Here is a 14,559-nt window from a genome sequence, read left to right on the forward strand (position 1 = left end):
TAGTTTCCACTCATGTTTGTCCTAGTAATACACTACCTTGTGTGCACTTGCCCAAAAAACGCAATGCTCTCGGCCACTCTGAAATGTAGTGTGGTGCTGGAACGCTTTGCACCATGAAATCTACTTCCTGGGCTAAAATATTTAGTACCTTGCTTATATTGATGCATTGTAGGGCAATAGTCTCCTGTGTGACATGATTTGCCGTAGTTTGCAACAACAGGGAATGAACAGAATACAACAGATGATTTGCGACACTTATACACTTGTGAATGGAGTGCGTAGCCAGAAACCTACAAAGAGACACACGACGAGCATTCGTTGTAGAGAGTAATGAAGAATCAATTGACAGAGCACGTGTTCGAGAATTACCCAATTTGAGATTTGCGTGCCTCTTCACATCCCAGTTTCTGATTACCGTTAGTGATCGGCTTGCTCCCCTGATTTGCCGTAGGCCACTGCATCAAGACTATCCTGTCCCATGTTTTTCCCAATAACCTGGTCATGTCCTTGCTGTGTCGGCATTATCCCCTAAAAATCAATAATATCTTGTCAACACACTTTGTGTTTGCCTCTGGTGCACTTGCCTTAATTGTTGAGATGTGGTTACAATTGCTCTTGTACTCACCTCCACTGAAATTCAAAATTGAATAGTGGTGTTCACAATACCGCAATCGCTACTTCTGCACTTGAAACTTGAAGTTCTCATACATGCCTATACTGAAGATCCCCCACACAATACGACGCGTTCCTCGTGAATTCCGTGCACCTTACAGAAAACTTACTACTTGCACTGCGCCATTTCGTTGTTGCACCGTCACGGAGGACTGATGATGTATGTCGTGGTATAGGCGCTCCTCTATACTGGTTGTGTTTACCTAAAACAAATCAAAATATAAGCTGAATAGGGTTGATGAGTGTCAATAAATATATCTGCTGACTTCAGTTACATTATTCATCAATAAAAAATACCGCTTATTGTTCCCGCATATCATACTTCCTTTTAATTTGTATGCTCTCTTACTCATACAACCTGGGTCCAAGACTTAAAGAACGAAGTGGAACAGAAACTATAATGAAATAAACAATACATAAAACTAAAATCAAAACAGAAAAAGAATCTGCGAAATAGCAGTGTAAGTACATCATGCGGGTAATAGTTAAGTGTGCGACGACAACTGAGTTGTTAAATGCGGACTGACTTCTTATACCTACCCAGGAACAGCCAGAACACACATTTATAATTTCAATACGAGAGTGCGAGGAAAACCCGACATCGGCAGCGTTGACCTAATAAATGCAAAAAAAAATTCAGGATCCAAGCGCGAATCAGACCGACGCATTCTGCGTGGCTTTCATGTATTGTTCCACAGAGCAGCGCGAGGTTTTGAAGTGCTTTGGAAGTTTACCCTACGCAGGCATAATGACAGTGAAATTGCCGAGTGAGGTCGCAGTGTTGACTATTACTTTTATAACAAACCGATACATGTCACAAATGTAGTTCTCTTTATTAGAGGCACCATGTTGGTTTACCAATAATAGCGATTGCAGTGTTGGCTGCACGTTTATAGCATGCAGTCTCAGAAGCAATACATTTCTGTTGATTTAGCAATTCGTATTTATTCATAATAACAATGCTAGTTCTGCCAGCGTGAACTTGATCATACAAATATACCCTTCTACTCCCAGATCTGATCTCTTCGGCGATTTGAGCTCATCTATCTATCTATCTATCTATCTATCTATCTATCTATCTATCTATCTATCTATCTATCTATCTATCTATCTATCTAGCCACTTGCGTTTGGGTGCTCTCGTGGTTACCCCCTTAACTTGGCGTGAACCAGAATTAGCATGGGAGGGTAAGATGGTTTGACGAACACGACGCGCTTGTCAAGACATGAATAATGTCACAATCCCGTCGCGTACGTCGTCAAACACCTCCCGAGAGACCGTGGCACATACCCACGGGCGGGTATGTGCCGCTGGTATGCGGGTATGTTCCACAGGTGATTTACACTTAGTATCTACCCAGGAACGAGGAGAAGACACATGGGCAATTTTAAAGTGCCAGCGTTTAGAAATACCCGACATCGGTATCGTTGACCCGTTGAATGCAAAGAATAAATGTCAGGGTTACATGTAGCTGAAATCTAACCCAAACATTGTGCGTATAAATGAAGCATTTCACCACAGAGCTGCGTCAGCTCTTGAAACTACTTTTCAAGTAGACGCTGATCTTTGTGAAACGTCAATAGTGCACATGGTTACAGTGCTGCCTACCCAATTTTAAAAGCATTACTTATGTACTTCTTTGATACAGTCGTCACGTCGGGTTAACGTCAATTGAGGTTCGTTGCCATGGGCTGAAGTTCATTTATGTAGCAGTGTCCAGGGCCAGCATTCTCGCGAGCATCAGCGCTTCATATCAGCTTCTGGTGTTGCTATTACGCATGTTCCAGTTGGCATTGTTGCGCGAGTGCAAACAACTAGTTATACAAACATTTGCAACTCTTTAACATATGTCTGTGCATGCAACATTTGTGCGTATATTTAGCGTCACTGCATGACGTGTCGCTCAATAAAGAAATCGCACCACCGTTACCAGCAATCCGCATGCTTCGCGTAACGTCGATCCCCAGGTACGTGGCATCTGCCGTATTCTTTTGCTACACGATGCTGTGCGGCTTCCTTTGCAGCCCCCATGTGATTGCCCGTTTATGGTCCTCAACCTCACACCTCAGTGAACCCTGCTCTTCATCAATGACCGGGCGGATGCTGTTTTCGTCAACCATCTTAAAACCTGAGCACTCGGATACCGACGCTTCCATAACTTTTACACTTACGATCACTCCATACTGCCATACTCGCAGCATTCATTTTGCCGATAAATGGTGCACTCCTGCCCGCCTGTAGCGTACCCACGACTTCGTCGCTACTAGCGCAGTTCTGTCCCACGCCAGTATCTGCCACGAAAATCAAAGCAGAAGAAGGCGACGGCATTACAGACATGACATCGCTTCGCCTGTTCCTGAAGCCATCTGTCTAAATGATTTCTAATTACGTTTGAGGACGCCCAGCACCAATGTTTGTCAGCATGCTTCCTCAGCTTTCAATTTACTTAGTATAACGTAGCATTCATTTGATTTCGCATTCAGTGCGTTGCTCTTAAGGCGAAATAGCAACATTCATCATATTTCTTCGGCCATAGCATGGTTTTAGAAGAACCGATAACAGATCTTATGAACATCCAGCTCACTTACCCACTCGATCTCTGTCTTCTCAGCTTTGATAGAGGCAAACAATAGCGTCTCGGCCAAAATGGAACTCTTCTGGAGATTTAGTGTGATCTGGTCTGTGAGTCGTATAACTAAATTTTTTGTGGCGGTTCGCTCTTGAAGCACCGTTGGGTAGACAAATATTTCCTCGCCTGGATGTGCAGAGTGAAAAAATCAGGAGTTTGCAAATTAAGCAGAGGAACCTACACTATTAGAGAAAAAAATTAATATGCTTAATATCTGTGGAGTTCTTAGCGTGGTGACAGTACTTTTTACTTGAAACACACTTTTGTAAATGACCTAAACCTACTTTAGGAATACTCTTACTGCTTTGCATTCACTTCCATTCTGAATAAGATTACCGCAGTGCGTATTTAACCGTAGCCTTGAAAGCAGCAGAGTACAGAAACTCATAAGGTTGAGCTGTCACGACTGAATAGATGAAGTATTTAAAGCAAGTAATAAATGCTTCATCGGGCACGAAATGTTTAGCCTCCTGTTGTATGGGCGCAGTGACAGCACACATGATGCCAAAAATCAAACAAAGCAAGCAAGCCCGGCACAAAACGTGCGATATAGGCTTTACGTCGCTGACTTTCTTTAGGTCTGTGCAGGTGCTTAAAAATAGACCCATGCTAGCGTAGCTGAGTATCACATGTGACCTACATGGCAGCAACTTCGCGTTTTCGTCGTTAACTTCGGCTTTGAAAAGAACCGAGACTGACGTGACTCGCTCGTCTCTTCATAAGCAGGGCAATGAGGAGACCAAGATAATAAAAAGAGCTCAACTCCCAGGTGTTTCGCCTATTCGCCGCCTTCGAGATCAACGAAGGGACTCAAAGAAACTGTAATATTGTTACGAGCAACTTATTTATTAAATTATATACGATGGACCGTGCTCGGCGAACAAGATGGCGCCAGTTCAACAACCAGCAACCGACGTCGTCTTTCTCTTTCATGCAGCAAGGCTGTGCTGGCTGTTGTGTATCATAACCCCCCGGTGGTAGAAGCACCATCTCGGTGCTTGAGCTACTCGGATGTGGTAGAAAGAGGGTGATAAGGCTTGAGTCGAGCTATGTGCACGATGTCACTCGAAGCTGACGATGATGCTGTTGGATCGGCTGGAATGATCTCGTATGTAACGTCAGTCACCTGGCGAACGACGCGGTATGGTCCAGTGTAGCGTGACAGCAGTTTTTCAGAAAGCCCTACACGCCGAGTGGGGGACTCCAGGAGGACAAGGGAACCCGGTTAATAGTGCACGTTTTGATGATGGGAATCGTAGAGCTGTCTTTGGTGCTTCTGTGAAGCCTGCAGGCGGCTGCAGGCGAGTTGGCGTGCGTGGTCGGCTCGCGCGGGCCCCGCCGCGGTGGTCTAGTGGCTAAGGTACTCGGCTGCTGACCCGCAGGTCGCGGATTCGATTCCCGGCTGCGGCGGCTGCATTTCCGATGGAGGCGGAAATGTTGTAGGCCCGTGTGCTCAGATTGGGGCGCACGTTAAAGAACCCCAGGTGGTCGAAATTTCCGGAGCCCTCCACTACGGCGTCTCTCATAATCATATGGTGGTTTTGGGACGTTAAACCCCACAAATCAATCAATCAATCGGCTCGCGCGATGGCTTCGCCGGCATACTCAGTGACCGAGGGCAGCAAGGTGTCAAATGGTAGGGTGGGTTCTCGGCCGTATAGAAGATAGAATGGCGAATAGCCGGCAGTGTCGTGACGTGACGAATTATATGCGAACGTCACAAATGGCAAATGAACGTCCCAGTCCTGGTGGTCGGCCGCTACGTATTTAAAAAGCATGTAGCTTACGGTGTGGTTTAGGCGCTCCGTAAGACCGTTTGTTTGCGGATGGTACGAAGTGGCAAACTTGTGCTTAGCCGAGCAAGAGCGCAGGATTTGATGAACGACAGCTGATAGGAAAGTCCAGCCCCGGTCAGTGAGAAGTTGGCGTGGAGCTCCGTGTACTAAAATAATATCATATGCCACAAAGTCCGCCACATCGGTTGCGCAACTCATCGGAAGTCCTCGTGTGATATAGCGTACCATGTCGCATAGTCAGTGGCGACAGCGATCCATTTGTTGCCTGAGCTGGAGATCGGGATTGGGCCAACCAGGTCGAAGCCAACTCGAAAAAAAGGTTCAGTGGGAATGTCGATCGGCTGAAGGAATCCAGCTGGTAGGGAGGATGGCTTTTTGCGGCGCTGGCAGGGCCCACAAGCGCCGACGTAGCGTCGAACAAAACGGGCAAGACCAGGCTAAAAGAAACGACGACGTGCACGGTCGTATGTGCGAGAGACGCCCAAGTGGCTCGCCAAAGGAGCGTCATGAAGTTGGTTGAGGACAATCGCACGAAGATGTGCTGGTATGACGGGGAGTAAGTCATGGCCATATGGATCGAGGTTACGGTGATACAGGATCCCGTCTTTGACCAGGAACATTTCTAGAGATGCGTCGCGAGGCATTCAAGCTTGTCAATGATGGTTCGCAGGGAAGCATCCCGGCGCTGTTCGTGGCCAAGGTTGAGTAGCTGCGTCACAGACAGATGGTCTGGAAAGGTGTCAGTATGGGCAGCTTCTTCCACAGGGTAGCGTGATAAACAATCCGCATCTTGATGCAACCGCCCTGTTTTGTACGTTACGGTGAGCGTGTATTTTTGTAAACGTGGGGACCAACGAGCGAGGCGTCCTGTGGGATCCTTGAGTGAGTCCAGCCAGCAGAGGGCGTGGTGATCGGTGACTATATACTCAGAATGGACGCCCGTATAAGTATGGGCGAAACTTGGCGACTGTCCACACAAGATCGAGGCACTCAGGCTTCGTGATTGAATAGTTGCACTTGGCAGTAGATAGCAGTCGGCTTGCATATGCTATAACTCGATCATGTCCGCGTTGGTGTTGCAATAGCATTGCTCCTATGCCATGCCCACTAGCGTCAGTGCGAACCTCGGTTGGAGCTGATGGATCGAAATGAGCTAAAATCACCGGTGTTGTAAGGAGGGTCGTGAGCTCGGAAAAAGATGAGGCTTGATCAGTGACCCTTCCTCTTGAGGGATAGTGGCAATTTACCTGTCATAATTTGAGAGTGTTTGCCGAATGTGCTCCACCCCATTCTTATCCTTCTAGTTACTTCAATCTCGTGGTTCGGCTCTGCGGTTATTACCTGCCCTAAGTAGACATAGTCTTTTACAACTTCAAGTGCACTATTACCTATCTCGAAGCGCTGCTTCTTTCTGAGGTTGTACATTACTTTCGTTTTCTGCAGATTAATTTTAAGACCCACCTTTCTGCTCTCCCTGTCCAACTCCGTAATCAGCAGTTGCAATTCGTCCCCAGAGTTAGTTACTCAGCAATGCAATGTCATCGGCGAAGCGCAGGTTACTAAGGTATTCTCCATTACCTCTTATCCCTAACTGTTCCCACTCTAGGCTTCTGAAAAGCTCCTGTAAGCACGCGGTAAATAGCATTGGGGAGATTGTGTCCCCCTGCCTTACACCCTTCTTGATTGGTATTCTGTTGCTTTCTTTATGAAGCACTATGGTAGTAGTTGATCCCTTGTAGATTTCTTCCAGAATCTTTATATATACTTCATCTACGCCCTGATTCCGCAGTGTCTGCATGAAGACTGATATTTCTGCTGAATCAAACGCATACTCGTAATAATAGCTGTATCTTGCCGGTACTTAGCTACGGAGCAGAAACCTGGAGACTTACAAAGAAGGTTCATCTTAAATTGAGGACGATGCAGCGAGCAATAGAAAGAAAAATGGTAGGTGTAACCTTAAGAGACAAGAAGAGAGCAGAGTTGATTAGGGGACGAACGGGGGTTAAGGATATCATAGTTGAAATAAAGAAGAGAAAATGGACATGGGCCGGGCATGTAGCGCGTAGACGGGATAACCGCTGGTCATTAAGGGTAACTAACTGGATTCCCAGAGAAGGGAAGCGGGTTAGGCGGAGACAGAAGGTTAGGTGGGCAGATGAGATTAAGAAGCTTGCGGGTATAAATTAGCAGCAGCAAGCACAGGACCGGGTTAACTGGCGGAACATGGGAGATGCTTTTGTCCTGCAGTGGACGTAGTCGGGCTGATGATGATGATGATGATGATGATGATGATGATGATGATGATGATGATGATGATGATGATGATGATGATGATGATGATGATGATGATGATGATCAGTGCCCCAGAAAAACGGTGCGTCGTTCTCCAGGAGGTTTGTGAGTGGGCGTGCAATATGACCTACGCGTCGGCAGTTGAAGCATATAGGCTTGTCGTCCAGTGTACGCCATTCGGACAAATTTCGCTGTCGCGAGTAGTTGGAACCAAAGCGAGAAGCGGAGGGACGACGATAAAAAGGCTCGGCAGAGTTGACTGGTTGAGCGGGGTGTAGGCCGACGTTCGATTATTCTTGACGAACAACGGCTTGTATCAGTGAGATCGTGGTCGGTAAAGGATCAGGCGTTTGGAATGGAGTGACTACTGGTTGAGCTGCCTCGACCTCGCGACGAATGATGCGGCTAAGGCTGTCACATCCGGGAACTTGACGGACAGCGTCATCGCAAGAGGAAGTAGCAGCTGTGTTCGGCAGGCGCGTGATGCCGTGGGTGAAGCGGCGGGCTTTAGCCTGTTCTAGATGGCGGAATTCTGTCAGGATCTTGTAGATGCTCGTGACAATATTACAAACCGGCAGGTTGAAGGCTTCGTCAGCAATCCCTTTGAGGACGTGATTAACTTGTTCTTCTTCTGACATGCGCTGGTCGACCTTGCTACAAAGCGCCAAGACGTCAAGAATGTATGTGACGTACGATTCAGTAGGTATCTGGGCGCGAGTGGCAAAAGTCTTCTTGGCAGAGAGCTGACGACCAGATGAATTGCAGAAATGGTCACGGATCTTCGTTTTGAAGAGATCCCAGCTTGTGATTTTGGCTTTATTGGTTTCGAACCATGTCCGAGACATGCTGGCGAGGTAGAACACATCATTGGCGAGCATGAGCGTGTGATCCCAGTGGTGGGTAGCGTTGGCACGCTCGTACCGGTGCAGCCAGGCGTCAACGTCGATAGTGCCGTCAGCGGAGAAAGTTCCAGGATCCCGCAGAGGTGGCAGGGTGACCTAGGTTGTCGACTCGGATCGAGAGACCGGTGGGGATGAGGCACTGGCAGTTGAAGTAGCCGAAGAGTCTCCGGTGTTGCGACGGCTGCGCGTCTCCATCGAGGTACGGGAGTCGTCCACCTCCACCAACAATGTTACGAGTAACTTATTTAATAAATTATATACGATAGACCATGCTCGGCGAACAAGATGGCGACAGTTCATCAACAACCAGCAACCGACGCGGTCTTTCTCTTTCTTGCAGCACGGCTGTGCAGCTGTTGTGAATCAATATGCTCAATTGCCTGTAGACATTAGCGGAAGACAATATATTTTAGTAATCAAGTATTTTAGGCTTGTTTAAACCTAAAAAAACACCAGCCTCAGTTTGCATTGTCTCTAGCTGATTCGTTCAATGCGTGTAGTTCGTTATGTTCTTAGTCCATGCTGCACAAACGTTGTTTCTCCGGACTTTGCTGTCCACTATAGATCAAATATATGTGTTTTGCATATTTTGCTCAATACGCACATAATGTATTTGTTTATTTATTCATTTATTTATTTACAAAAGTCCTGCTGGCTTCAAAATGAAGCCATAAGCACGAGTCAGCAACTTATAAATATAGCAAACTCATCAATTTCACAGTATATTACACACAGAAAATGTCGTGAACACAGTTTCGAACGCGGCAAAAAGAAAAATATATACAGCACATGTCGTGTAATTGCACATAGCATAGTGCCTATATAAATACGTATTAACATCACATGCGTGCTAACAACGCATCAAAACAAGGAAAGAAAAAATTTGCGCCAACGTCACAAAACAAAGAGCATAAATATGACAGGTAGATATGCTCTAAGTTCTTTAGCTCAGTCAAGAATGATGCCACTGTCGCCGCCTCGACAACCCCACCAGGGAAGCGATTCCACTCGCGCACAGTTCGCGTGAAAAAAAAAGCACATGTACGAGTTGGTTCAGCAAGAAAGTTACTCTCATTTTTTTCAATGATCCACCCACGTCGGTCATCGCACGACTTTTTCAATGTACGCACTTGAATCAATGCCAACCTTATCGGGATAAAGCAGGTAGGTACATCTATTTTCATTTTTCGCGATATTGCCACAGATTTAAGGCTTCAAAGTTCGCTCTCTGAAGCAAATCACTGACTGGCGTAAGGCGATTTTACGAACGAAAGATAAATCGAGCAGATTTTCTTCGTAGGTTTTCTAGTTCGTTAATATTTTTCTTTGTGTATGGGTCCCGCACCACGCAGGCATATTCCAAAAGGGGACGAATGTAGGTTTCTTATGCTAATAATTTTATTTGTTGCGTTGACTGTCGTAACGACCTCCTAAAATATCCAATCTTATTCATGACTTTCTTTTCTATAAAACTAATATGTTTCTTCCAGCGGAGGTCTCAAGTTATTATTAGGCCTAAGTATTTATAACAATTTACAGAACTAAGACAGCGACCATATATTGAACACTGAAGGTAAGTGGTGCCTTCTTGAAGTTGTCATTAAAACGGTTTTTGTAGTATTGGTGCGCATCAGCCATCTTTCACACCGAATGAGTAGTTTGTCCATGGCACTATTCAATAATACCAGGTCATCAGGTGTGTTTACTTCCTGATAAAGGATGTTATTGTCCGCGAACAGTTTGATATTGACAGGTATATTGTTTACGATATTATTTATTTTAAAAACTAAAAAGTAACAGTGGCCCAAGTACAGACCCTTGGGAAATGCCCGATCACACGGGCGCTGTGCGTGAACACGAGCCGCCAACTGATACGCATTGTCTCCCGGATGATAAGTAAGACTCTATTCATGACAAAAGTGAGTTATTTTATAATATAAGTTTTAACTTTAACAAAAGATTATGGTGCGATGCACAATCAAACACCTTCGGGAAGTCCAAAAAAAAGTATATCAATTTGACTCCGCTTATCTAAGGCTGAGGCAACCTCTTGTATTGTATCGAAAAATTGGGAACCGTCGACATTCTTTTACGGAAACCATGTTGTCGGCAATCAGTCAATTTCTTTTGTTGCAGAAAGTTTGACAAGTGCACAAAAATATTATGTTCTAGCCTTTTTGAGCAGGTACAAAGTGAATATATTTGTCTGCATCACGTAATTAGTGAAGTATTTTCCACCTTAGGAATCGGAACAACCTTCGCGCGCTTCCAATCTGTCGGGAGTTCTCCAGTGGACAGTATTTTTTGAATATAAGAGATAAATACTTTGAGCACCATTCTTCGTACCTTATTAGAAACGCATTCCATATGCAATCAATTGCTGGTGTTATTTTTTAATCAGTTTCAAGCCGCAGTGATAAAATACTCTCTTCAGTTATCCTTAGGTCAGAAATTATAGGTACGCACTCATAAAACGCAAGTTTTCTTTGTTTCCCATCGTCATTTGTGTAGACTGAACAAAAGAATTTGTTAAACGATGACGCAAGCAGTGATTCATCAGTGACTGATTCTCCTTTAATGATGATTTTATATACCTGTTGTTTCCTAGGTGATAAAGGTTGCCAGAACTGCGCAGGAGCAGAAAAAAACGTTTTTAAAGATATGTTGAAATAGTAGTTTTTTTGCCTTCGTTATTTTTTTTCATTTAGCTGGAAGCGCATATTAGAAAATATCGATACAAGAGGTGATGACGGGTTCTGGCACAGTTGTTTGCGCATCTTTATCAGTTTACGTCCCACTCGCACTACTTCCCTCGTCATCTAAGGGTGAGCAGGTTGCGTTCTGATAATCTTTGAGGGGACATGACATGAGACGCAAATTATAACAAGATTCTTGAAGGAACTCCACAAATTCCCGACAGAGCAACTACTTGACTCATACATATCACAGAAATTAGAAAACAATATATCTAACAGGTCAAGAACAGTGACGTCATCAGTCCGAGTAAAATTAGGCACTACGCGTTTTTTTTTCGCTTCTTTCCTTACGCGTAGCGGAATGCTTAAGGATAACAATCGATGATCGGACACACCATCATAGACGCACAAAGCCGGATTTTAACGAAGGATTCTGTCACTCTCAAGAAGAATATTTTAAATAGACTGGGCGTTGCTTTGAACACGGGTGGGTTGTTTTACTAATTCTGTTAGGTCATGTTAAAGAACACTGTCGACCAAGGGCTCAGCAGCACTAGAAGGTGGTTCCGGGAAGTCCGTATCCCAATTAACTTGAGGAATATGAAAGTCACGAGCGAACAATATATTGCAAGTTCATGTGTTGCAAGAACAAAGAAAATTATTAACGTCATGAAAAAACGCCTTCTCGACGTTCGGAGGACGGGTGAAGTGCCCCCACAACCAGGTTCATTTTCTCAAGGTGTATTTTAATAATGGCACATTCAATACCGTCTCTGTCGGGAAGCCTAACCACACTGAGGTAGCTTTTAAACAGGACTGCCACATCACCCCCACGAGAAGGTCTGTCTTTCTCATGAATGCCATATCCTTGGGACGTAATTTCGTCGTCTTTAATATCCGAATGTAGCCAGGTTTCTTTTATTACAATCAGATGGGCTGCATGCGCTATTGTGATACTTTCCAGGTCATCAAGTTTATTAATGATGCTGTGGGCGTTAAACTGAATGCAGCGAAGTGAATTGCCTCATTGTGCTTCGATTCACTGCCGAGAATTTTTAATGACATTCCCTTGAAGTGGCACTCGATCGTTACGGTCTGCATCCTAAACGAACAGAACACCATCATCTCGGATTTTGACGTAGATTTCACCTTTTCGCCTGCCCTTCGATTTTCCTCCGTGCATTTCCAAAGTTTTTTTATGTGATGTAGCTTCCGAGGAGCCCTCAGAAATTGAGAAACCTGTACCCTTTAGTTTGAAGCAATTTTTGAGCACATCTACCTTCTCACGGTAATCAATAAGCTTCAGAATTATGGCGCGAGGCTTACATTGTTCTTTGTGCCCAATTTCGTGAATTCTTTCTGCAGACGATACTTGTATTTCAAAGATATCAGTAAACACACCCTTAAACACACTCTCGCTGAGTTCATCGAAACTTTCATTAGTTTTTTTCTGGTATTCCAAAGACGACCAAGTTGCTCCACCTATTTCTATTTTGAAGATCAATTAGCTTGCTTTCCAAGCTTACGGCCATGTTTTTTCCAACCTATACGTCATTGTTTTCACCTCATTTACAGCCACAGCAATTTCTTCCTATTTTTTTTTCACTTTAGTTCAATGCCGTCCAGCCTTTTACGACTGATTTTTTGACCATCTAAAAGCTCAGCAAGTTATATCTAAACATCAGGGCCGGGATTCGACTTGACGCCGTCACACAACAAAAGCAAAGGTAGAAGAATTTCGCGTACAACAGAACAAACTCTCCTTAAGCTATATGGGTATATCAGCTGGACAAAAAAAAAAGGTTGTCACATTTGACAGACGAAACGTCATCACTAACCTGCATGAAGAAAAACAAATTTGACATGATGCTGACGTGAGGCCAGTCGACATGCCCACTGAAGAAGCTCGATGGATGCCATGTACTTATATCTCCGTCTGGTGACGTTGATGTAGCCGCACATGAGATTTCCCAGCACCGCTTGTAGTACGCTGGTTGTCCTGTGCGGACTTAAATATTTTCCAAAGGTTCATCGAGAACGAATGTGCGCTGCGTTTCTCGGACCGTCACTGTCGATCCCAGGGCGAGCAGCTGCATGAAGAAAATAAACCGATTTCACATGATGCCGACGCAAGGCCAGCTGACATGCCCAGTGAAGAAGCTCGATGAATGCTATGTATTTGTATCTCCTTCCACTGACGTCGATGTAGCCACACGTGACGTTTCCAAACACTGCTTGTAGTACACTGGCTGTCCTGCACAGACTTCAAAATTTTCCAGGGGTTTATCGAGGACGAAAGTGCGATGCGTTTCTCGGACCGTCATTGTCAATCCCAGGACGAGCAGCTGCATGAAGAAATTAAACAGACATGGTATGTGTCCGACGCGAGGCCAGCCGACAATTATCACCTTTGTGGTTCCCGGTGCTTTGATGTCCACTGTAAATTGCATTTTTGTCAATATAATATTTGGCGCCATACGCACAATGAATGGGTAGTGATATCTGCAGGTAACTTGAATTTTTTACTTCAACTTACCAGCTTTTCGGCAAAAAATAAACGCTCAAAATGTATGTCAGCATGTTAAGATTAGTCTGTGGCCAGTAGACGGAACGAAGAGAGTAAATAACAAAGCGATGTCACACAGATAAAGACACGACAGACTTAGTAAAAAAAATAAAAACAACGTCCTCAATGAATGCTGTAGCATCCACTGGTTACAGTGCCCTCAGAAATCAATTTTGATTTTTGTGGGCAGTGTAACTTCTGCTAACATCGTCAGAGCACTTATAATTAAAATGTAAAAAGTGCAGTGCCTATTTTGCATATTGGATATCTGACATAAGAGAAGACGTCCGACTTGGAAACCTGGTGCTGTGAAAACATAATAATATAATTTGCCACCCACCAGTGCAACCATAGGCTGCTAATTCCATAAATACAATGACAGCCAGCATTTCTCTGCTATGCTTGCTGTGCATACAGGAGTGAACAGCAACACGATACCTTTAGAGTTTCAAAAACTTCTATATATACGAGATGCTGTGCAAGAATAAACGTTACCTCCAATCCTTACTAGCAAAGTTCACCGGCAGCGTCGAATATCGCGTTGCATTTGCTATGTGAATGTTTAGTTGCTGAGAAAGAGGTGTCAGATTTGCCCTTTTAGAACTGACAGTGAGGGGTTCTGTGTAGTATCTGTGATAGGCACTGTTGTACAATGGACCTCGCTGATTGTCGAGAGAAAAGGTACAAGGGAATACAAACTGGGTTACAGCGCAAGTGTGTCAGTAAGGTTTGTAAAATCCAAGAACTGCCATTGCGCAATTGCTTTAGATTTTAGATTCGCCTTCCGGGCATCCACATAGCAGAGAAGGGTTCGCATGGGTTCATTGGTTTCCCGCTTTATATCGGGTATTCAATGAACTTAAAAGCTTAATATATACGATGTGGTCTTCAATTTGCTTAAAACTTCTGAAAGTTTAGAAGAGGCCCCGTGATATAAATTAGTGTAATAACTTTATGTGGTGTTAGTAATTAGTACTAGTCATCAATAAAAATTAAGTTGTAC

General features: G+C 44.4%; 1 protein-coding gene across 1 annotated transcript in view; it reads right to left on the reverse strand.

Annotated features, from left to right (window-relative positions):
* LOC142768718 (venom metalloproteinase antarease TserMP_A-like) overlaps positions 1 to 14,006 on the reverse strand; it is a 108,882-nt gene extending 94,876 nt beyond the window's left edge. The window contains exons 1-3 of the mRNA XM_075870725.1: positions 13,897 to 14,006; positions 3,261 to 3,427; positions 783 to 875 (exon numbers count right to left, since the gene is read on the reverse strand). Coding sequence (XP_075726840.1) covers positions 783 to 875; positions 3,261 to 3,427; positions 13,897 to 13,969 — 333 coding nt within the window. The 5' untranslated portion in view covers positions 13,970 to 14,006. The remainder of the gene's footprint in view (positions 1 to 782; positions 876 to 3,260; positions 3,428 to 13,896) is intronic.
* Between the last annotated feature and the right edge of the window lie 553 nt (positions 14,007 to 14,559).

The sequence above is a fragment of the Rhipicephalus microplus genome, chromosome 8 (genome assembly GCF_043290135.1).
Source record: "Rhipicephalus microplus isolate Deutch F79 chromosome 8, USDA_Rmic, whole genome shotgun sequence".
Taxonomy (NCBI): domain Eukaryota; kingdom Metazoa; phylum Arthropoda; class Arachnida; order Ixodida; family Ixodidae; genus Rhipicephalus; species Rhipicephalus microplus.